Here is a 24,261-nt window from a genome sequence, read left to right as displayed (position 1 = left end):
GAGCCTGAAAATCAAGCAGAAGTGTTGCCGCTTGTGTTAGGAAGGGAGATGTGTGCATAACCCGATGAGCATGCGCGGGCTGAGAGAGCCGGTACAGGGCTGGCTGTCCTAGGGTTCCATCTGTCCCTCTGTCCTGCTTTTGAACTCTGGGTCCTGTTGCATCTAAGTGGGAGGTCTCAGAGTCTGAGAAGCCAAGTCCACAAGTGGGGCCCAGCTGGGTGCAGCATCCCTCAAAATTCAGAGAGAAATCCTATTAAAATTCACATGGACATCCCAGGGGGAAAGAGTTCAGTCTCATTAGGAATCAAAGGCATGCAAATTCACACAGCAATGGATGCAGCTCTTCATCTATCAGATCAGCAGAGAGCCAAGGCAGGGGACCCAGCTGCCGTGGCCAGTGGTGGTGGTGGCCCGCACAGAGGACATTCTCATCATCTCATAGCCTGCAGACTCAGGATGGGATGGGGCGGCTCATACCTGCAACTCCAGCTTGGTTGGAAAGCAGGAATTGGGAAGGGTGAGATTTGAGAAAGGCATCGGAAGGTCACACTTAGAATCTTAGCTCCTCCTCAGGAGGCTGAGATCCAGCAAAGTTCAACAGTTTCCATTACAGCTCTGTGTGTGTGTGTGTGTGTGTGTGTGTGTGTGTGTGTGTGTGTGTGTCTGTGTGTGTGTGTCTGTGCATGGGCATACACCAGTATGAGAGCCTGAAACCAGGGCCTCATGGTCAGGCAGCTTACTTGCTTGGCTGGCATGCTGCCATTTAAGCCACACCTCCAGCCCTGCTTTTTGCTGGTTCATTGGAGACAAAGTCTCAAAGACTTTTCTGCCTGGGCTGACTTCAAACCTCAGTCCTCCAGATCTTAACCTCCTGAGTATTTAAGCTTATAGGTGTGAGCCATCTGTACCCACCCATATTTTTAAGGGAGGTTTTAGTGGCGTAGTAAACCTGTTTTTAAAAGTCTTGTGAGTGGAAGGCAAACACTATACCCCAGCTCAAAAGCCTGCAGAATTAAAAATACAATATAGACTCAGCTGTTTTTTTAACCGTGTGAAGCTTTTTTTTTTTTCTGTCTGTCATGGGGCTTGAACTCAGGGCCTGGACGCTGTCCCTGAGCTCTTTCACTCAAGGCTAGCGCTCTACCACTGGGACCCAGAGCTCCACTTCCAGTTTTCTGGTGATTCATTGGATATAAACGTCTCATGGACTTTCCTGCCCCGGCTGGCTTTGGACTGTGATTCTCAGAGATCTCAGTCTCCAGAGTCACTAGAATGACAAGCGTGAGCTACCAGTGCCCAGCTTAAAAAAAAAAAAATTCTGAAATCCTAGTTACCAAAATCTTAATGATCTCTCTGCTTTAATTGTAGATAAGATTGATTTTTTCCCCTCCTCAGACAAGGTTTTAAAAAAATGTTTTTTATTAAAGAAAAACCAATTTCCAATGGCTTGGGAAATCTGTTCCCACAGTACCCCACACCCCCCCTCCCACCACGGAGTCCATGGCTTTTAATTTGGAAGGAGGAGGGAGCTGCCGTAGTGGGGGGGAAATCGGGTGACTTATCAAGATGGGGGTCAGACTGGCCTCCTTCTGCACAAGGCCAAGCGAGTGAGGAGCCCCTGGAATACTTAAGCAGATCTTTTGTCTTGTCTTTCAGCTTTTTGAAAACAAGAAGAATACTAGAGGCAGGAACAGGAAAGTCGCCATCTACAGTTTCACAGGCAACCAGAGAAACCGCTGCAGCACATTCCGAGTGAAAAGAAACCAGACCATCTATTGGCAGGAAGGGCTTCTGGTCACTTTTGATGGGGGCTACCTCAGGTGAGCATGCTTGGAAGCCCACCCACCCTGGCCAGCATGACCTCATAGCAACAACCCCCCCAACACACACACACACACACACACACACACACACACACACACACACACACACACATCCCTGCACATGACCCATCCATTTGCCCAGAATTCTACTCCTGAGAGAGCTTCTTGTGGCTGTGTTTTAGAAGTGTGAGACCCTCCCTGCAAATGTCCCGGAAGTCCTCCATCTTCGTCCCGCCTACACTTCCTGTGTGGGGGTGGGGAGACCCACATGGTGGCCACAGTCAACAAAATGGCAGACACTGAGCCCAGTCCCTGAGCTGGGACCACCCAGCTCCCCCACCCCCCCAGAGCTCTTGGACTTTTTCAGTCTTGAGTCCCCAACTGACTCAGTAAGTTGTTCTCTAATCCCTTCTTTTTTTAGAGAAAGAGAGGCAGATCAACAGACTTAATGCATGATCTGCACATGCAGTGACTTCATATTCGCAGTGAATTTTTCGAAATAAACTGTGAAAAGAGGAGAGGGTATAAAATAAGTTTGGGGTAGGACTAATTCCTCCCCCACACCCCTTTTTTTTATTTTGTCAGTTTGGGGGCTTAAGCTCAGGGCCTGGGCACTGTCCTGTCCCTGAGCTTTTTCACTCAAGGCTACCATCTGAGCCACACAGCACCACTTCCGGTTTTCTGGTGGTTCACTGGAGATAAGAGTTTCATGGACTTTCCTGCCCAGGCTGGCTTTGAACTGTGATCCTCAGATCTCAGCCTCCTGAGTAGGTAGGATGACAGGTGTGCGCCATCTTTGCCCAGCTCTTGAGCTTCTTTTGCTCAAGCCTCGCATTCTATCACTCTTCCGGCTTTTTGGTCTGCTTTTTGGTCATTTATTGGAGATAAGAGTCTCATGACCTTTCCTTCCCCGGCTGGCTTTGAAGCACAATCCTCAGATCTCAGCTTCCTGAGTAGCTAGGATTATGGAGCGTGCACCGCTGGCACCCAACTTGGGCCTCTTTTTGTTCTTGAAGCTTCCGTACAGGGATGGGGAATGCCCATCTTGTGGGTTGTTTCAAGTCCTTGAAATCCTCTGGTACGTGACAGGACAGACATGTTTTATTGCAAAGTCATTTTAGGCCATTTCGTGGAGTTGGGGACCCCTGGAGAGGGAGACAAAGGAGGCCCACAAACTCAAAGTTTATAGATAAAGATGTCACCGGGACAGCAGGGCACAGGGCCCCTGTGGGTTGGGGTTGGGGCTAACCGTGGAGGTGAAGAGGCTACCCCCAAGGTCCCAGGACACAGTGGTGATGGGTACTTATTTCTTTCTGGGTTGCAGTGTGGAATCCTCGGATGTGAACTGGAAAAAGAAAAAAAGTGGAGGAATTAAAATCATCTGTCAATCAGAAATGAGAGACTTTTCCGCGATGGCGTTTATCACCGATCATGTCAACTCCTTGATCGATCAGTGGTTTCCTGGTAAGAAAACGGTTCCAGCACATTCTGGAACATTCTGGGCCAGGCAGCGGCAGACAGATGTCCTCTGGCCTGGAGTCCCAGGATGCTGCTCAGGGCACCCAACGCCGTGTGACCCACGTGACACAAGCCATCCTCCTTCTCTGACCCCACGCAGCTCTCACGGCCACAGAAAGCGACGGGACCCCACTCATGGAGCAGTACGTGCCCTGCCCGGTGTGCGAGGTGTCCTGGGCCCACCACACAGACCCCGGGGAGAAATCCGAGGGGGTGCAGTATTTCGACATGGAAGACTGCGTGCTGACAGCCATCGAAAAGGACTTCATCTCCTGCCCCAGACACCCAGATGTCCCCGTGCCGCTCCAGGAGCTGGTGCCCGAGCTGTTCATGACCGACTTCCCGGCCAGGTATGGCATTCTCCCATGATGCCCCCCACGGGGTGGGGCGGGGCCACGCCCCTGCCACAGGCCGGCCTGGGAACATCTCCTCCACCCAGCCACAAAGTCTCCAGGGTGTGTGTGTGTGTGTGTGTGTGTGTGTGTGTGTGTGTGTGTGTTGGTCCTGGGGCTTGAACTCAGAACCTGAGCCCTGTCCCTTAGCTTTTTCACTCAAGAATCACACTCCCCCTCCTCCTCTTCCCCCTCCTCCTCCTCCTCCTCTTCTCCTTCATCTTCTTTTTCCTTCTCTTCCTCCTGTTCTCCTTTTTTCTTCCTCTTCCTTCTTCTCCTTTTCTTCTCTTCCTCCTCCTCTTTCTCCTATCCCTCTCCTCCTTTTCTTCTCCCTCTTGATCCTCTGTCTTTTCTTCTCCTTCTCCTCCTCCTCCTCCTCTTCTCCTTCTTTCCTCCTCCTCTTCTACTTCTGTGTCTTCCTCTTCTTTATCCTTCCTCCTCTTCCTCCTCCACCTCCTCCTCCTCCTCCTCCTCTTCTTTCCCCTTCTTCCTCTTCCTCCTTCTTTCTTCGTGGCTCCCTTATTTCTGGAGAAAAAGACAAGTCTTAAAGAATGAGAGGCAGGTCTTGGGGAGGCCTTGATGGCGGGGGAGGGAAGGATGGCCCTTGTGTCCATCCTTCAAAGGATGGCTTTGAGCTGTGAATGACCCAGGCTGGGGACTACCCTTCCCAGCCCAAGGGCCGGTCCGTTACCGGCCTGACCTGAGCTGTGTGCACAGGCTCTTCCTGGAGAACAGCAAGCTGGAGCACAGCGAGGATGAGGGTAGCGTCCTGGGCCAAGGCGGCAGCGGCACCGTCATCTACCGCGCCCGCTACCAGAGCCAGCCCGTGGCCGTGAAGCGGTTCCATATCAAGAAATTCAAGAACTTTGCTAACGTACCAGCAGGTATTGAAGCCATAGCGCAGCGCTCTCTTCTCCTTCCTTCCTTCCTTCCTTCCTTCCTTCCTTCCTTCCTTCTTTCTTTTTCTTTTTCTTTCTTTCTTTCTTTCCTTCTTCCTTGTACTAACTAAGCAAGTGCTCTATGATTTAAACCATGCATCCATCCCCCTTTAATTTAGTTTTTTTTTTCTTTTAATAGAGTCTCATGATTATGTTCCAGGTCAGCCTGGACCATGATCCTCTTATTTGTGCTTCCTTTGTAGCTGGCAGAATAGGCGCATGCCACTATGCCCTGCTTTTTAGTTGGTTAACATGGGGTCTGATAAACTTTCTACTTAAGCCGGCCTCCAACTTCAGTCCTCCCAATGTCAGTCTCCCAAGTAGCTGGAATTAGAGGCATGAGCCACTGCAACCTAACATATTATTATTATTACTATTATTATTATTATTATTTAGATGTATGCTTTCTCTGTTCAAACCCCAAGAGCCTTAGGAAAATTCTAAGCTACACGGCCTACGGTACAGTAGGTAAGGAAGGTGGCAGTGCTGCTTTGTGCCTGGCATGGTAGGGCACAGCTGGGATGCCAGGCCAGGTAAGGGTTGGCGGCGCTCTTGGAGATGGCCCGCTGTCTAGTTATGAGTGCTTGGAATCACCTTCGCCCTTTCTGTCTGCACCGTGGCCAGGCCTGGCATACACTAGGTGGGCAGCCTGACTTTTGGGGCTTTTTGCTAGAAAGATCCCTCTGAGCCACGTCTGTGAGACTCTTACCTTCAATTCATCAGAAATAGGCTGCAAGTGGAGCTGTGGCTCAAGAGGTAGAGTTCTCAGCTTGAGTATAAAAGCTAAGGGACAAGCCGGGCGCCAGTGGCTCATGCCTGTAATCAATCCTAGCTTTGGAGGAAGCAGAGATCTGAGGATCACGGTTCAAAGCCAGCCCAGACAGGAAAGTCAGTGAGACTCTTACCTCAAATTAACCACCAGAAAACCGGAAGTGGCGCTGTGGCTCAAGTGGTCGAGCGCTGGCCTTGAGCTGAAGAACTGAGTTCAAGCCCCAGAACCTGCACAAAACTGAAAACAAAACAACCCCAAATCTCCAACTTTAAAAATCTTTTGCTCCATACAGGAGAGATAGAAACAGAACACAACAAGAGGACAGACCTGGCTGTGTCCTGCCTGGTGTTCCCAGGACCTGTCATCCTAGCTACTCAGGGGCTGAGATCTGAGGATCAGAGTGAAAAAGCTAGTGGACATTGTCCTGGCCCTGATTTCAGGCTCCAGTACTGGTGCACACACACACACACACACACACAGATAATTGGGGCACACAATTGGCCATGCAGTGGGATGAGGCCTACAAGAGCCTCTCTTTCCGTGATGAGTGTGGGGCATGTGGCCTTCACCATTGAAGATCCAGGTACGCCTCAGAGAAAGCTCAAGCTCTTGCTCCATTTCCAACTTTTTTGGTGGTTAATTAGCCATGAGAGCGTCATGGACTTTCCTGCTAGGACTGGCCCTGAGCCTCGATCCTCAGATCTCAGCCTCCTGAGTAGCTAGGATTACAGGCCAGCCCTGAATGTGGCAGGCTCCTACATTATGCTGAGTCCTCCTGAGGCTGCCTGGCCCTGGGTCTGCCCTCCCCCTTCCCCTTTGTCCTCTCCAAGTGGCAGACTGCTGTATTCTCTCCCCCCTTGTCCCCGTAAGACACCATGCTGAGACACCTGCGGGCCACGGACGCCATGAAGAACTTCTCGGAGTTCCGGCAGGAGGCCAGCATGCTGCACGCCCTGCAGCACCCCTGCATCGTGTCGCTCATCGGCATTAGCATCCACCCGCTTTGCTTCGCCCTGGAGCTTGCCCCGCTCAGCAGCCTCAACACGGTGCTGTCTGAGAACGCCAAAGGTACCCGCCATTCCAGAACCTTCCACCAGGGAAGGTCAGCAGAACCCCAGAGCTCAGGAAAACCATGATCCAAGGGGCTCCCTCCTGCCCCGTCCAGCGGTCTTGGCTGCAGGGGCTGATCCACAGGGGGGTCCCGACCATGCCAGGCCTGTCTATCCCACAGCACGTGCCTTACCTGTGCCCAACATCAGTGAGACCATTGGGGGCGGGGCAGGGGGGGGAAACAGCGTAAAAGTTCACTGTTGGGAATCAGAGAACCAATCCAAGTCTTGGGCCCCTATTTTAATCCAAGAAGCTTGCCTGAAAAATAAAAAGAGGATTAAGGACAGTTCCCGCTGGGACGGTGTAGAGCCAAAAGAGGCGGCCTCAGGAAGGCTCATGTGGCAGCCACCGGCACCTACGCCCTCCAGCCCCGCTACCCTACCCAGAATGCCCCTCACTGCAGCCATGGGGCAGCCCTATAGCCTGGGGTCAGTCCTACAGCCTATCTTCTGCTTCCAAGGAAATGAATGAGAATTAACCTACAGAAAAGGGTCACTCAACTCCAAGCTGCTGATCCAGGCAGCAAGGTAGCTGTCTTCTGACCAGGGAGAAGTGCTAGTAAAATCGATCTCTTCTCCCTCCAAGAAAAAGACTGAACCCAGGGCTTCACACACGCTAGGCAAGTACGCTACCACCTGAGCCACGCCACCATCCCTGTCCCTTTGGCTTTAGTTATTTTTCAGCTAGGTTCTTTTCCTCCTTCTCTCCCTCCCTCAAACCGGAGACTAAGATTCTCCTACCTACACCTTCCATGTATTGGGGATCAGACACAAATGGCTCTGCCCAGCTTAGTTGTTAATATGAGGCTCTTGATAACTTTTTTGCCCAGGTTGGCCTTGAACCTCTCAGTTTTCCCAATCTCCACCTCCTAAATTGCTGGGATTATAAGCATATGCCACTACACCGGACAAACATCTTGCTAAGCAAACTTCACACTTGCTAGGCAAGTACTCTACCAGTAAAGCCATGCCCTCTGTGGAAGGAAAGTTCGAAGGAAGTTACATCTGCAGCTCACCACCTAATCTCACAACGCTTAAGAATCTTGAATCTTTTCTGTGAGCTCCTGACAACTAGCAATTCTATCATAAACACTATTTCCCTCAAGAAACTCAGTCTCTGCCCCTTCTGGTATCCAGCATGGAGAATAGTAGAAATGTGTCCTCTCTCTGTAAAGTATTTGGGAATGCTGTCCGCTTTCCATGCTGTGACAGAATGCCTGAAGTCAACGACTTATCAGAAGGAGAGGTTGATTTGGGCTCACAGTCCATTTTGGATTCAGTCTACATTTGCTGTGCCTTGTTGCTTTGGGCCTGAGGTAGCACAGAATGTTATGGCAGAAAATGCTGCTGAGGTCATCATGAAAGCATGGAAGCAGAAGGAGAGAGAGGAGGGGCTGGGTCCCCATATCCCCTTCAAAGCCACACCCCCCAATGGCCTCACTTCCTCCTACTAGGCCCCACCCCTTAAAGGTTCCACTACTTCCTAATAGTGACACAGGCAGGCGACTAAGACTTTTAACACGTGGGCCATACCTGATCCAAACAAGCAGGAAAGAATGGGAGACACGATGCTGTATTGTGAATTTGATTTGATCAAAGTTGAAAATTCGGTAAATTAGAACACTGATGTTGTTTTTCCCTTGCAAGATGCTTCCTTTATGCCCCTGAGACACATGCTTACTCAAAAAATAGCCTACCAGATTGCCTCCGGCCTGGCTTATTTGCACAAGAAGAATATCATCTTCTGCGACCTGAAGTCAGACAACATCCTGGTGTGGTCCCTGGACGTGAAGGAACACGTTAACATCAAGCTGTCTGACTATGGCATCTCACGCCAGTCATTTCACGAGGGAGCCCTGGGTGTGGAGGGCACTCCTGGCTACCAGGCCCCGGAGATCAGGCCTCGCATCGTATATGATGAGAAGGTATCTGCGCAGCTCATCACCTCCAAGCCCAGTGCCTCAGAGTGGGAACCCAGCTTCCACCTGAAGCCAGCCAAGCAGTAATGGCAGCACCCGAGCCTTCTGAGCACAACTCCCTATACACACACACTTTGCTCTCTCTTCTGTGCTCAGTAAAGAGTGGGGGTGGTGATTCTAGCTGTGAACAATTCAAGACAGAAATGGGTCTGGCTTGGATTCCACTATAACATTTGACGGGACAAATAGGAACAGAGGATGGAAGGATGGATGGATGGATGGATGGATGGATGGATGGATGGATGGATAGATGAGAGGGATAATGGGTAAATGGGCAGTAGTTAAGCAGTCAGATGGATGGGTGAGTGAATAGAAAGAAAAAAGCATAGGAAAATGAATGGGGAAGTAGACCAAATGCAGGTGGTCAAACAGATGAATGGGTGGATGAATGGACAACTGGATAGAGCAGCAAGTTGAAGGATGGATGGCTAGACAGATGGAAGAATGGATAGATAAATGGCTGAACAGAAGAGCAAGAAGTCAGATAGATGGGTGAATGACAAAATGGATTTTTATAACTGGGCAGAATAACTAGCCAGAAGGAATGGATGGCTAAAGAAATGAAGGGAAGTATGGCTAGAGAAGTAGACAGAAGGACAGGGAGTTGGATGGATGGATGGATGGATGGATGGATGGATGGGCAGATGATAACTGGATGGATAGATGTAGATATATTATAAGTAGATAGTTAACTAGATAGAATATCTGGTCCAAAAAATAGGTGGCTAAAAAGATGGAGAAATAGATAGGTAGATAAATGAACAGAAGCGAAAGTAGTCAGATGAGTGGATGGGTGAGTGAATAGATAGACGGATGGATGAATGGATGGATGGATGGATGGATGGATGGACTGACAGATGGGCTGACCATGGTTCCCCTTTGGGCAAGGCTCATGTTTCCTTACCTAGTTGTGTCTCGCTGCTCCCTCCACCTCAAGGTCAGCTTGCCAAAGCCACAGGGCCCTGGCAGGGGAGCAGGGGACCTGACTTGGCTCACTTCTCTGCCCAGGTAGATATGTTCTCCTATGGAATGGTGCTATACGAGCTGCTGTCAGGACAGCGTCCCGCACTAGGCCACCACCAGCTTCAGATCGCCAAGAAGCTGTCCAAGGGCATCCGCCCGGTTCTCGGGCAGCCAGAGGAAGTGCAGTTCCACCGCCTGCAGGCACTCATGATAGAGTGCTGGGACACGAAGCCTGAGAAGGTACATGGGCTGCCCTTGGGCTGGAGGCTGTGTGTGTGTGTGCATACGTGTATTTGCATGTACCTGTGTGTATTTGTACACATGTGTATTTGCACACCTACCCTTGACTAAGAACAACTGGTCAACCTCTGCTCACATTGTCTAGACAGAGAATGAATGCCTCTATCATAGCTAGTGCCGTTATCTTTGTGTGAATCTCTGGGAAAGTGAACTTTTCTTCCCCAACTTTGGTGTCACTTTCTCAAGCAGGCAAAGTAAAAGCTGTGTACCTTTCTACTTTAGATTAGAAGAGTTTCTGATTTCTGAGCTTTTCAGATTGTAGAATATTTGTATAGACTTTACTAGTTTAGCATCTGAAAATTGAAAATCTGAAATGTTCGGAAGGCTGACATGTCCATGAGTGCCTTTCTAGTCCTTGTGCAAGAACAGAGAGAGTATATCTCTAAGACAATGGGGAAAGGGTTTGGAGATGTAGCTCAGTTGGTAGAACACCAGCCAATGAGCAAAGTGTCAGGTACCAAGTCAGTACCAAGTACAGAGTCCCAGTCTCAAAACAAAAAAGAAAGAAGAGAGAGAGAGAAAGAGAGAGAGAGGCAAGGAAGGAAGGAAGGAAGGAAGGAAGGAAGGAAGGAAGGAAGGAAGGAAGGGAAAGAAAGAAAAAACAAGACAAGACAATGGGGAAAATTTCATGCATAAAGCAAAAGTTATAGGGTTAAAGCTCCTTTGTTTGTATGGGAGAGGCCCCTAATTTCATGGTTAACTTATCAGTCAGGTACCTGTGGCTCACACCTGAAATCCTAGCTATTCAGGAGGCTGAGATCTGAGGATCACTGTTGAAAGCCAGTCCAGGTAGGAAAGTCCATGAGACTTTCATCTCCAGTTAACTACCAGAAAACCACTGTGGCTCAAGTGGTAGAGTGCCAGTCTTGAGTAAAAAGAGCTAAGAGACAACAGCCAGGCCCTGAGTTCAAGTCTCAGTATGGACATAACAACAACAACAACAATAAAAAGACCTATTAAATCAGATCATTTAATGTCTTGGTATGAAATAGGGCCTGAGAAAAATTCTTTGCCATAAAATTTTGGGGCTTGAGGTAGAATACTTGGAGTGAAGGCTCCAGCCAGGCTCAAGCCCAGGGCCCTGGATGGGCTTGGAGTTTGTGGGGAGAGAGGGTTGGTCAAATCTTTCAGGCCTATTATTAGGATCTGGCCCTGAGAGAGCCAATTCTCCAAGTTTTTTACCTCTGGGTTGAGGCGGCTGATCTCAGGTTTGAAACCAGCACAGGTGTGCCTAGCCAAGTGCTGCCCTTCCCTCCCACAGCGCCCGCTGGCCCTGTCTGTGGTGAGTCAGATGAAGGACCCCACCTTTGCCACCTTCAAGTACCTGCTGCCCTGCGGGACACAGACAGCCTTCTTCTCATCTCAGGGCCAGGAATACACGGTGGTATTCTGGGATGGAAAAGAAGAGTCCAGGTAACCACCCCAGGCCTGCCCTGCCCGCCATGCTTGTATCTGGGGTGGGATTAGGACAGAAAGCCTTGGATGAATTCAGGGCTGGTGGTTCACGCCTATAATCCTAGCTACTCAGGAAGATGGCAGTTCAAAGCCAGTCTGGGCAGATAAGTGCTTGAAGAGAGACTTTATTTCCAATGATTCAGCAAAAAGCTAGACTGGAGGCATGGCTTAAGTGGTACACTCCAGCTGAACAAGCAAGCCAAGCATGTGTGATATCCCCTCCCTTTTTGAAAATTGTTAATATGAAGGTGATGTACAGAGGGTTTACAGTTACATAAGTCAAGTAATGTGTGTATTTCTTTTTGGACAATATGAGGGCCCTTCTTGTTGCATCTTTTTGGTTTTTTTTGTCGGTACTAGGGTTTGAACTCAGGACTTGGGTGCTGTCCCTGAGCTCTTTTGCTCAAGGCTGGCCACAGCCACAGCGCCACTTCCGGTTTTCTGGTGGTTCATTGGAGATAAAAGTCTCACAGGCTTTCCTGCCCGAACTGGCTTTGAACTTCGACCCTCAGATCTCAGTCTCAGAGTATCAGCTAGGTTTGAGCCGCCAGCGTCCATCAAGATGCTTTTTGTCCCTAGTGGAATTTTCTTCTCTGTGTGCAAAATTCACGCATGCCCAGCAGGCGGAAGGAACCTAGCGGTGCCGGGCGCATGGGGAATGAACGTGGTGAATGGTGCTTGACTCAGAACATAGCGAGGTCCTGCTTTGTGACTGCGACCTCCTCTCCTCCTCTGAGAGCGTTCCCCCAGATCCTGGGGGAACGCTGACCTCAGGACCCTTACTGTAGGAATTACACCGTGGTGAACACAGAGAAGGGCCTTCTAGAAGTGCAGCGGATGACCTGTCCCGGCATGAAGCTGAGCTGTCAGCTCAAGGTGCAGAACACCCTATGGACGGCCACTGAGGTAACCGCTGACCCCTGACCCCAACACCAGGGAGTGACCCCCCAGAGGGACCAAATTTGTAAATCTGTGGGGTATCCAGGCAGGCCTGCTTCTCAAAGCATCCTGGGTGATCCCCAAAATAGTCATCAGCCTGGTAAGGCAGTGACAGGTCTCCTGGGGTGCTCAGCCTCTTCTGCTCCTGGTCTGGCCTTCAGTGGCAGGCGGCTGGATTCAGGGTTCAGAGAGGCAGGAGATTCTCCAAGGACAGGAACCCCAGTGGGTAATGCCACTGGGTCTTGATTTCCTGGCACATTCTGGATCCACACAGCACCAGTTCTCAGCTCTGAAGACCTTTGTGTCTTTCCATCCATTAAGTCATCTGAAGTCAAAGAGCCAGGTGCCAGTGGCTTATGCTTGTCATCATCGCTACTCAGGAAGCTGAGATCTGAGGATCGTGATTTAAAGCTAATGGGGGCAGGAAACTCCATGAGAGTCTTATCCCCAATGAATCACCAAAAAGCCAAAAGTGGAGCTGTGGCTCAAGTGGTAAAAATGTTGACCATGAATGAAAAAAGCTCAGGGACAGCACCCAGGTCCTGAGTTCAATACCAGCCCCGGTACCAGCACAAAACAAAAACAAAACAAAAATCCTAAGAGTAAAAGGGCTGGGGTTGGGGGCTCAAGTGGTACAGTTCTTGCCTTACAAGCACAAGGCCATGAGTTCAAATCCTAGTGCTACAAAACAACAGGTACAAACAACAACAAAGCCCATACAGAAGAAACATGGACGCCAGCTTTCCAATTGATTAGTTTATGTATTCCTGTTCTTCAGAGAAATGTGAAAACAAACAAACATAGAATCCTCTAGAAGAAAAATAGAAGTATCCATAATCTGTTACCTAGAGAAAACTATTTGGAACTGTCTTTTTAGCCCTGGGATTTGAACTCAAGGCCTCAGACTTGCTAAGCAGATGCCCTACACTTGAGCTACTCCAGTAGCCCCCTTTTGTTTTGAGGCAAGGCCTTACTTGGTGCTTGGGCTGGCCTGGACTGTGATTTTCCTATTTGTCTTCCCTGTATGGCTGGGATGCCAGTCACCACACCCCTGGGCCCAGCCATTGGTTCAGATGGAGTCTCCTGAACTTTTATGCCAGGATTGGCCTTGAACCAGGATTCATCAATCGACCTCCCAAGTAGCTAGAATAACAGGTTTGAACCACAGCATATTTTCTTAGAATAAATTCTTATAATCCTTCTGTGATTTCTGACATGTATATACATATATATGTATATTTGAACCATGCTTCTAAAGAAAAATAGATTTATTCTAAAGAAAGAAAGATTGTCTCTGTCTCTCCTACCCATAACTTCGAGCATTTACATTCCTCTCAGGATTTCTCAGAAGACAGCTTCTTGCCTTTTATTTGTTTATTTTGTGTGTGTGTGGCAGTACTGGGATTTGAACTCGGAGCCTGGATGCTATCCCTTAGCTTTTTCACTCAAAGCTAACACTTTACCACTTGAGCCACACCTCTACTTCTGGTGGCTTTTTGGTGATTAATTGGAGACAAAGAGTTTCCCGGAGATTCCTGCCTGGGCTAGCTTTGAACCACCATCCTCAGATCTCAGCCTCCCGAGCGTGCTAGAATTACAGGGATGAACCAGCAGCGCCCAGCTTAGTTCTGTTTTTGACATAGAGTCTCGGGCTCTTTTTGCTGGAGCTAACCTTGGACCTTGATCCTCCTACCTTCACCTTCCAAGTTGCTGGGATTGCAGGCAGGCATCACCATGCCCAGTCCCTTCATCCATGTTCCTTTTTGAGGCACAAAGGGGGACCCCCATCTGTGTGCACCCCAGTAGGAGCGCCAGCCACTTTCTCCCCTGTCCTTATAATGCGTTTCTCTGCCTCTGCAGGATCAGAAAATCTACATTTACAGCCTCAAAGGCATGTGCCCACTGAGCACACCGCAGCAAGCCTTGGACACACCGGCCATTGTCACCTGCTTCTTGGCTGTACCTGTCATTAAAAAGGTGAGGCAGGTGCGCGGCTTTCTGAACCCCTCTTTCCCTATTTGCAAGTTGTTTGGGGCTGGGGACAGGAGAGCCACACCCTCTTAGACACCCTGGCCAGGTCGTGCATTTCCTTCCTGCAGAACAGCTGCTGCCCATGAGCAAACAGCACAACCCCTTCTCGGGTTGCAGCGTGCATTGGTGCCCGCGGGGTGGATGAGCGGGGCCATTAGGCCTTTCTTCCCCAGCTGTCCCGGCCTCAGCCCCCACCTCAGCCCTGCCTCTCAGTCTCCAGGCTCTGCCAGGGCCGACTTCTGATGAATAGGGTAATGCCGCCTCTCAAGGACTCACTGACTGGATCTCAGCCTGGCCACATAGGGGTGTCCCCAGGGCGGACCCCATCTTACCTCACAACTGGGCCTCTTCCTGATCTGAGGCCTCAACACTGGCCTCCACTAGCCCAACACACACACACACACACACACACTCAATTCTCAGGATTAAAGGCCGTAACCACTGCTTATTTTCCCAGGCTTTGCTGCCCTATAACCCAGGTTGCAGGTTGTACTCAGGCAGCCCTGGCTGTTCCTGCCTGCCCACCTGCCTGCCCACCTGTTTGTTCCAGCCGCAGGCACACTAGGTGTGTAAGGGGTGTGTTACAGTATTGACTCCATCCCAGGCCCTGCCACTGCTCAGCTCCAAAATGAGGATCATGAGCAATCATGAACTGGAACTCGGGACCTAACCTAACCAGAGCTTTAGGCTGATGCATGTGGAGTTCGCAGGCATTAGTAAGAACTTGATAGTCAGGTGTATGGTAGCTCACACCTGTAATCCTAGCTACTCAGGAGGCTGAGATCTGAGGATCACAGTTCGAAGCAGCAAAGTCTATGAAGCTTTTATCTCCAATGAAGCACCCAAAAGCTGGAAGTAGAATTGTGGCTCAAGTAGTAGAGCACCACCACCCTTGAGTTTAAAAAAAGCTTAGAGACACTGCCCAGGCCCTAAGTGTTCAAGCTTTAGACACACACACACACACACACACACAGACCCTGACACAAAACACCCAAACCCTTCTCTCCATTCTGCTCCGGTTTCCTCTCTTTTTAATAGAAAGCACAGCACAGGTATGAAACCAACCTTAGAGCCATTGATGACTCTCGCGTGGGGCTGGGCAGCGGGAACCGGCCTGCACCGGAGTGCGGGCGAGGGGGCAGGACACAAAGCAGTATTGAAGGATATCACATCACCGCCCGTGCCCCAAGCCAGGGCACCACCTCCGGCATGATGGCGGGGGGGAATAAATAAAGCCGGCTCTGTGCAGGGGCTCCCACACCCGTGTCCGCCCCCTCCCAGCCCGCCCAGCCCACGGTCCTGCCGGACAGACCCCTGCGTGTTTGCACTCGCAGACTAACACCCAGCCAGGACGTGGCACTCACCATGCACGCAGGCCAGGCTGACCCAGAGCTCCAGATAGAGGTCCAAGCCTGCTTGCCTTGGCTGCTTTCTTCAGATGGAGTGTGTGTGCGTGCATGTGTATGTGCATGTGTGTGTGAGCATGTGTGTGTGTGCATGTGTGTGTGTGAGCATGTGTGTGTGTGTGCCACTATTGAGGCTTCAATTCAGAGACTGGCCCCTGTCCCTGAAGCTTTTGTGCTCAAGGCTGATGGCTCTACCATTTGAACCATAGCTCCACGTCCGGCATCTGGGTGGTTAAGACTTTCTTGTCTTAGGCTGGCTTCAAACCCAGATCCTCGGGCTGGGAAGGTGGCTCAGTGGTAGAGCGCTTGCCTCGCATGCATAGAGGCCCTGGGTTTGATTCCTCAGTACCACATACACAGAAAGTGCCGCAAGTGGCTCTGTGGCTCAAGTGGTAGAGCACTAGCCTTGAGCTAAAGAGCTGAGGGAACAGTGCCCAGGCCCAGAGTTCAAACCTCAAGACTAACCAAAAACAAAACCAGATCCTCAGATCACAGCCTCCCGAGTGGCTAGGATGACAGACATGAGCTACCGGCCCCTGGCCTGCAGGTGGATTTTGATAACCTTTCTTAGCGTGCCTTGCCCTGACTGTTGCGTTGTGACTCTCCGTAGCCGAACCTGGACCTGCTCTGTCTTGACTCAAGCTGTGTTTGCAAAGTTTTTCCCACTCCGATGCTTTCTGTTCACATCCTGCCCTGAGTCCTGGCTGGAGTAGCCTCTGTGTCTGACACCCCCGCCACCAGCATCTACCCCCGGCCCTCTGGCAGGTGGCTGCCAAAGAGCTCCAGTGTCCTTGCGGTGGGTGGGCTACCCCCTAGACACCCACTAATGCCAGCCACACCCCAGACCTTGAAGAAGAAGAGTCTGTGAGAGCTGGGCTCTGGTGGCTCACACCTGTAATCCTAGCTGCTCAGGAGACTGAGAGCTGAGGACTACGGTTCAAGCCAGCCCTAGCAGGAAAGATTGTGAGACTCTTATCTCCAATAAACCACTAGAAAACCAGAAGTGGTGCTGTGGCTCAAGTGGTAGAGTGCTTGCCTTGAGTTGAAGAGCTGAGGGACAGCACCCAGGCCCTGAGTTCAAGCCCCACAACCTACAAAAAAAAAAAAAAAAAAAAGTCTATGAGACTCTTAGTCTCCAATTAACCAGTAAGAAAAGCCAGAAGGGGAGCTGTGGCTCAGGTAGTAGAACACCATCTTTGAGGAAAAAAAAAAGCTAAGGGTCAGAGCCCTGAGTTCAAGTCCCAGTACTGGCACAGAACAACAAAACAGAACAGGTGCCATCCAAGATAGACCTACAAAAGAAGGTGGAGCTAAAAGAGATTCCTTTCAGAATTAGTTCCACAGACACAGATGGTCCACTTGAAGAAGAAAAACTACTGGGAGCCCCAGCCACAGAAATGAGGCCTTCATTGGGCCAGGACCAGTGATGGAGGGATAATCGGGGGCACAGGGTCCTGCCCCCGGCTTTCATGGAGCAAGCCACCTCATACGGACCGTGAGGACACCCCACCGTGGATCCTGATACAGTCACGGCTGGGGGGGGGGGGGGAGCCAGCCTAGTGGAGGCAGGGCCTGTGGCAGCTGCACCTTTGTTTGGTGCCATGGCTGTCACTCCACACCCCTCACCTTGAACCCAGAGGGCAGGGTGGCCCTGTCTAGGAGGCACAGGTTGGCAGTGCCAGTTTTCTAGGGGCATGGCGAGGATGCGTGTGGCATCCTCCCTCCCCCCGTGACTCCGTTTCTCCCCGCAGAACTCCCTCCTGGTGCTGGCAGGCCTGGCAGATGGCCTGGTGGCGGTGTTTCCCGTGGCACGGGGCGCCCCGAGGGACAGCTGCTCCTACCTGTGCTCCCACACAGCCAACCGGGCCAAGTTTCGCATTGCCGACGCCGACGCCCGCCAGAACCCGTACCCGGTGAGCGCCATGGAGGTGGCCAACAGCGGCGCCGAGGTCTGGTACAGCAACGGGCCCGGCCTGCTGGTGATCGACTGCGGGACGCTGGACATCCGCAGGCGGCTGGAGCCCTACGCGGCCCCCTCGGTGGTCACCGCCATCACCTGCGGCTCCGACTGCCGCGGGGAGGAGGTCGTCTGGTGCCTGGATGACAAGGCCAATGCCTTGGTGATGTACCACGCGGCCACCTATCACCTGTGCGCTCAGTACTTCTGCGGGGACCCCAGTCCCCTCCGAGACGTGTTTCCTGTGCAGCTGGTAGGCGCAGAGTCCCCAGGGGGCCACACCCCCAGCTCCAAGGAAACCGAGGGGGACCCCATTGCCGACGTGAGCATCATCTACAGCAAGGAGCTGGGGACCCAGATCCTGAGTCACCAGGACTCGCTCACCGACTACTGCTCCATGTCCTCCTACTCCTCATCCCCACCCCACCCAGCCACCAGGTCCCTCTCCAGCTGCCCCAATTCCCCAGCCAGTGGTTCCAGTGTGCCCTTCTCCACTGACTATGAGGACTCAGACAGGATGCCGGAGCCCGGGGTCATCTCCAACAGATCCGACCCAGACCTCAGCCCCCTGGACGGGGAGACATTCAGCCAGCACCTGCAGGCCGTGAAAGTTCTAGCTGTGCGAGACCTCATTTGGATCCCCAGGTGAGTCTCTCAGCATGGCCTGGCCGCCTCTGGCTGCCATAGAACCCGAGAGTTTCCTTGAGGATCAACATGCAGGCCGGGCACTAGTGGTCATGCCTGAAATCCTGGCTACTCAGGAGGCTGAGATCTAAGGAACACAGTTTGTGGTTCCAGGCTGAGCAGTAAAGTCCCACCATTACCTTGGCATTGGGCTCCTAGCCGGGAAAGTCACAGTCTGCCTCCTCTCCTCTCTGCCAACTCAGTCTGTGGTGGAACTCGCACACGCGTGGCTTGTCTTTCCACCCGCCAGCTCCATCCCATCAGGGTGCAGCGGGCCACCCGCCCATCACTCCCCCTTCTCCGTGTTGATTCCTCAGGCGAGGCGGCGATATCATTGTCATCAGCATGGAGAAGGAGTCCGGTGCCCAGCGGGGCCGAGTCATCGCCGTTTTAAAAGCCCGAGAGTTGACTCCACATGGGTAAGCTGGAGGGAGCCATTCCTGTGGGGCCCAGCAGAGCAACCTAGAACCCAATGACCCTGGAGCCCTGTTGTCACTTACCCAAACAAATAACATTGAGAGGGTGGCCATGGGGGAAAGCAGGAACAAGGTGTGGGTTCCTCCACACAGGTCCTAGGGGGCTCAGCAAATACCAGCTGTAGGAGGCCTCTGCCCTGACCAAGTTGCTCAGCTCTGTGGCTGTCCATGGACCAGGGACCAAGTGTCCTGTAGAGGGCGCTCTTCTGGGCAAAGTCCAACTTCAACCTGGAGGTGATTCACAATACTTCTAGCAAGAGAGCCCTTCTGGGGCCTGTACAGCTGCAGATAAGGTCCCCCTCCCCCCAACACAGGCACACCTCCTTCCCCTGGGTGGGTAATCTTGGGAGTTGTGCCATTCTCTACACTGGAGACATCTGGGCAGGATAGCCCGGCCAGGATTTGGAGGTGAGCAATGCCAGGAATGAGTTCCAGGGCTGATCTCGAGCCCCAACTGAGTTTATACCTGGCAGCCTTGAACCCAAAGGGTTCCTGGCTTGCAGGTCAGGTTTGTTGGGCTCAAGTGAGTCCACAGAGCCCCAAACACATGGCCTGCTTCCTCTTGAATGGTCCAACCTACTGATGAGGCTTTCTTTTCCAGTATTTTTGTTGTGTGGCCTTTTTTTGTTTGTTTGTTTTGTTTTTGGTCGGTCATGGGGCTTGAACTCAGGGCCTGGGCGCTGTCCCTGAGTTCCTTTGCTCAAGCCTAGTGCTCTATCACTTGAGCCACAGCGCCACTTTCAGTTTTCTGGTGGTTCACTGGAGATAAGTGTCTCACAGACTTTTCTGCCCAGGCTGGCTTTGAACCCTGATCTTCAGATCTCAACCTCCTGAGTAGCTAGGCTGACAGGCATGAGCCAGCAGCACCCAGCACAGATGAGGCTTTCTAAAGTCTTACAAAGAGCCAAAGGTATCTGTCGAAGTTCACGGGCATCATCTGGAACACTCTTTGAAGGCCAAGTTTCAGCTCGTCCATTCACTTGCTTCCCTTGCCTTCTGTTCTCCCATGCTGGGGAAACGTGGTCACTCTACTGGACGGTGAAGCCACTGGGCCGCAGCCAGCACTGCCCGTGTTCTTCTTGAGGCTCCGGACTACATGATCTTATGGCACATTCTGAGGCCAAAGCAGGTGGCTCCCTGCAGCCTCCAGGCCCTGGTCATGTCACCACCCGGCTGGTGACCCAGGCACAGACTTGTGGCCTCTCCTCTCTCTGGCCACTGTGTACCCTTGCCAGATGCTGCCTTTCCCAGCTTTCCTCCCTATATTCCATGTGCCTGACTTTTGGCAAAACCTGACTTTGGGGAATAAAGAGAAAACAAAACCAGAAAAGCCAGGTCCTGGTGGCTCACACCTATAATCCCAGCTACTCAGGAGGCTGAGATCTGAGGCTTGTGGTTCAAAGCCAGGCCAGGCAGAAAAGTCCATGGGACTCTTATTTCCAATCAACCATCAAAAACTGGAGGTGGAGCTGTGGCTCAAGTAAATGAGAAAGTGGCCAGCCTTCAGTGGAAAAGCCAAGTGAGAAAATGAATGCACACATGCACGCACGCACACACACACACACACACACACACACACACACACGAATCAAGTATAAATGAAGCATTCAAGAAGGCCGGGATGCACACCTTCACCAGCCCTGACCCTGTGGAGACCCCTGCAGGTTCTCAGGCTCCCCCTTTTCTCCGCAGGGTGCTGGTGGACGCCGCGGTGATCTCAAAGGAAACAGTGGTGTGCTGCTTCGAGAACGAGGCGAGCGAGTGGTGCCTGGCTGTGTGGAGGGGCTGGGGTGCCAAGGAGTTTGACATTTTCTACCAGTCCTACGAGGAACTGGGCAGGCTAGAGGCTACGCGCAAGAGGAGGTAGTGCGTACAGATAGACCTTCAGTAGGACTGCCTGACCCTGGGGTTGGCCCCCAGCCACTACAAGCCCTGGAAAGAGCCAGCAAGATGGATGGAGTTCTTTGCCAAACCCCAGCTGCTCAAAAGGGCTGGGCAGTTATGGCTGGTGGAGGGGTTGGGGCGTTCTCAGATTCCGCAGGACGGAATTAGCTGAATACCTAAGTCCCTGCTGCAGGCTTTACAACAGGGCTGGTCAGGGGGCTCCTCCTCTTTCCTCCTCTGTGTGTTTCCAGGGGGCAGGGGAAGGGGTACCCCCCTCCACCCACAGGGTCTTCTTGGCATAATAGGCCTGCCCTGTTTTAATCATAAGCCTCAGATGGAATTACACTAGAGATTTCCAGTTGGGGAGCACATCAGGGCAGGGTAAATACAGGGCTGTGACCCCTACAATCCCCTCACCCCTAGAATCGTAGATCGGAACGTTTCACAAGCCCCCCGGGTATCTGGAGCAAGGAGGCCCAGCTTGGGGAAGCTGAGATCAGATGTCTCCCCCTCAGAAAAGCCTCAGTGTGAGAAACTCCTAAAAGGATCCTGAGCCAGAAGCAGGGTACAATCTGGGCTGGGGTGTATGTGTGTGTGTGTGGGGGGATGAATGAGTTCCTTTAAGAGCGAGATCCAGAAAGCCCAGCTCAAGGTAGCCACTCGCCTTACATTCTTCTCCTCCGACAAAAGGAAGGAGAAAGCCAATCTGCAGGACGAGAGAAAGGGCCTGTGTTTATAGCTTGGTCAAATAAACGCCGATGCAGTTGGAGCACAAGCTCTGTTTGTTTGTACGTCATAATCTTGTTTATCGCTTTCACAAATTAGGTAGTATCTCGGTGGTTTAGGCCTCTGGTTGGGAAAAATCTCAGCGTCCGGGGACTTAAACCAAATTATGGATGTTGCTAAACATGGTTGGCCCATATGGACAGCAGTGAAAAGTGAAATTGTTAGCAGCGATGTATGGCTAAACAGAGGACTTTTTATACATTGTGGGCTCACACATGCGCATCTTTGCCAAGACTTAACCATCTGACTCTGCTCTGCCTAGAACACAAGTTGAATTTGAGACCCTCCCGCAGCTTGTGTTGAAATCACGTTTGCCTAACAACAAACTTACGATTCTCTGCAGGGCCCCCGGGGCTCACGCTTGTTAGCCTGACTTCTCAGGATGCTGAGATCCTACGGATAGTGGTTTGAAGCCAGCCTAGGCAAGAAAAATATCCATGAGACTCTTCTCTTCAATTAACCACCAGAAAAAAAAAAAACTGGAAATGGAGTGGTGGCTCAAGTATATCAGAGCACCAGCACTGAGTGAAAAGGTTAAGGGACAAAGCTCAGGGCCTGAGTTCAAGTCTCAGTACTGGCACTAATAAAAATGTATTTTTTTTTAAAGAAATGAACTCATGATTCACTAGTGTGTGCTGGCACAGATGTAAGTCTTTTTATCTGCAAATAAACCAAACCTCAAGAATAAAATCACGGCGTCTGTCTGTCCAGTCCTGTGACAATAGTACAGGTGTGGGCCCCTAGGGAACCTGCCAGTTGCATGTAACTATTTCCCTGTGCAGAGGCTGCTGCCCTGTCAGCCATAGGCCTAGAAAAGCATATTGTCCTCTTTCTTGTACAAGCCTAGATCGTGGGGAATAGGGTCAGCGTCCGCTGCTTCCTTCTCTGCTTCTGCATGCCCTGGTCCCTCTCCTTCTCTCTCCCCGGTACCCAGTCAACCCCAAGTCCAAACCAGGCCTGGCCTCCCTCTGCTTCAACGTCTGCAGCCTGTGTCCCAGAGCAGAGCGCTCTCCAGCCTTAACCCCAGGCCCAGGCCTGTGTTGGAAGCCTCACTGAGCAGGGCCTGGTTACAGCCCACGGTTAGGAACCACACAGGAAATGGCTAATCAACTATGTACAAATTAGAAAAGTAGGCTGGGTGTAGGTGGCTCACGCCTGTCTGTCATCTTAGCTACTCAGGAGGCTGAGACCTAAGGATCGAGGTTCAAAGCTAGCCAGGGCAGAAAAAGTCCTTAAGATTCTATTTCTAGCCAGGTGCCAGTGGTTCACACCTGTAATCCTAGCGACTCTGGAAGCTAAGACCTGAGGACTGAGGTTCAAAGCCAGCCTGGACAGAAAAGTCCATGAGACTCTCATTTCCATTAAACTACTCAGGAAAAGCTGGAAGTGGTGCTGTGGCTCAAGTGGTAGAATGCTAGCCTCAAATACAAAGAGGCACTCAGGGACAACACCCAGGCCCTGAGTTCAAGACATAGGACATAAGAGCAGCAAAAAAAAAAAAAAAAAGGTTCTATCTACAAAGAACTAACAAAGAAAAGCTGATCTGGAGGCATAGTTCAAATGGTGGAGTACCAATCTTGAGCAAAAAATGCTGAGCAAGAGCGTGAAGCCCCAGTTTCAAGCCTAGTCACAAGATAACTTCAAAAACCTGAATAAGAATATGACCACAAAGTCCAAAAGTGGGACAATCAGTTGAGCGGGGAGTGGGGGGGGGGGGAATTACAACAGAAATAGGAGGTGAATTTGTGCCCTCCGATAAGAAAGAAGAAGAAAAAAAGACCTAGTGGGAAAATGCATAACTGGCAATAAGCAATCGCTGAGTTACAGAGAAACAAAGCCAGGCCCTTAAGCAACAGGTTAAGCTTGAGGTTAGAAAATAGCCATAAAGACAGCAGTAAAATAGCATCTACGCCCCTCGAGATACAGAAAGACCAGCAATTATTTCTTGAATACCTGCCAGGCGTCTGGCTGTGTAACAGCACAACACAGTGATAACCACACAGACAAGAATTTCTGCATTTCTGGGTATGGTAGTGAACACCTGTAATGCCAACTACTTGAAGACAAGTAGGAGGATCTGAGCTCAAGGCAATCCCCAGCAAAGTTGGCAAGGCCTTATCTCAAAAACAAAAGAGAACTGGGGCATAGTTCAAGCAATAGAGGGCTAGAGGGCCTAGCGTGTACAAAGCCCTAGGGATCCAGTACCACAAAAAATAAAAAACAAAAGTGGGGTGCTAGTGGCTCACACCTGTAATCCTAGCTATTCTGGAACCTGAGATCTTTGGAGCTAAGTTTGAAGCCAGTTTAGGCAGACAAATCCACAAGACTCTGATTTCCGATTAACCAGCAAAACGCTGGAAGCAGAGCTATGTCTCAAGTGGTAGAGCGCCAGCCTTGAGTGCCAAGACTCTGAGCTCAAGCACCAGTACTGGCACAAAAATAAGTAAATAAATAAATTGATCGAGATGCATTGTATTCGTATACTGACATGTTGAGTTGAAACCTCTTCGTACAACTACTTATAGATAAGAAAAGTAAATAAGGGCTAGGAAGGTGGCTCAGTGGTAGAGCGCTTGCCTTGCATGCATGAGGCCCTGGGTTCGATTCCTCAGCACCACATAAGCAAAAAAAGAAAAAAGCCAGAAGTGGCGCTGTGGCTCAAGTGGTAGAGCGCTAGCCTTGAGCTGAAGAGCTGAGGGTCAGCGCCCAGGCCCAGAGTTCAGGCCCCACGACGGGACCCCAAAAAAAAAAGTGAATAAATCTCTGTTTTTAGTGGGTGGCAGTGGAAATGTGGATGCAAATGAAACGAAGAGCAGCCAAGCAATGAAGTCAGGAATTCTTGGTAGCTG

At 51.1% G+C, this 24,261-nt stretch overlaps 1 protein-coding gene across 1 annotated transcript in view; it reads left to right on the top strand.

The window, feature by feature from the left end:
• The window catches only part of Lrrk1 (leucine rich repeat kinase 1), a 67,976-nt gene extending 46,575 nt beyond the window's left edge, over positions 1–21,401 (top strand). Inside the window, exons 22-34 of the mRNA XM_042698503.1 lie at positions 1,657–1,820; positions 3,148–3,287; positions 3,442–3,691; positions 4,451–4,617; positions 6,314–6,511; positions 8,200–8,477; positions 9,540–9,734; positions 11,056–11,207; positions 12,038–12,155; positions 14,049–14,165; positions 17,377–18,227; positions 18,584–18,685; positions 20,435–21,401. Coding sequence (XP_042554437.1) covers positions 1,657–1,820; positions 3,148–3,287; positions 3,442–3,691; positions 4,451–4,617; positions 6,314–6,511; positions 8,200–8,477; positions 9,540–9,734; positions 11,056–11,207; positions 12,038–12,155; positions 14,049–14,165; positions 17,377–18,227; positions 18,584–18,685; positions 20,435–20,609 — 2,907 coding nt within the window. The 3' untranslated portion in view covers positions 20,610–21,401. The remainder of the gene's footprint in view (positions 1–1,656; positions 1,821–3,147; positions 3,288–3,441; positions 3,692–4,450; positions 4,618–6,313; positions 6,512–8,199; positions 8,478–9,539; positions 9,735–11,055; positions 11,208–12,037; positions 12,156–14,048; positions 14,166–17,376; positions 18,228–18,583; positions 18,686–20,434) is intronic.
• The last annotated feature ends 2,860 nt before the right edge of the window (positions 21,402–24,261 follow it).

The sequence above is a fragment of the Dipodomys spectabilis genome, unplaced genomic scaffold (assembly GCF_019054845.1).
Source record: "Dipodomys spectabilis isolate Male_0828 unplaced genomic scaffold, ASM1905484v1 ptg000233l, whole genome shotgun sequence".
In the NCBI taxonomy this organism is placed as follows: domain Eukaryota; kingdom Metazoa; phylum Chordata; class Mammalia; order Rodentia; family Heteromyidae; genus Dipodomys; species Dipodomys spectabilis.
This window is presented reverse-complemented; position numbering and strand designations above follow the sequence as displayed.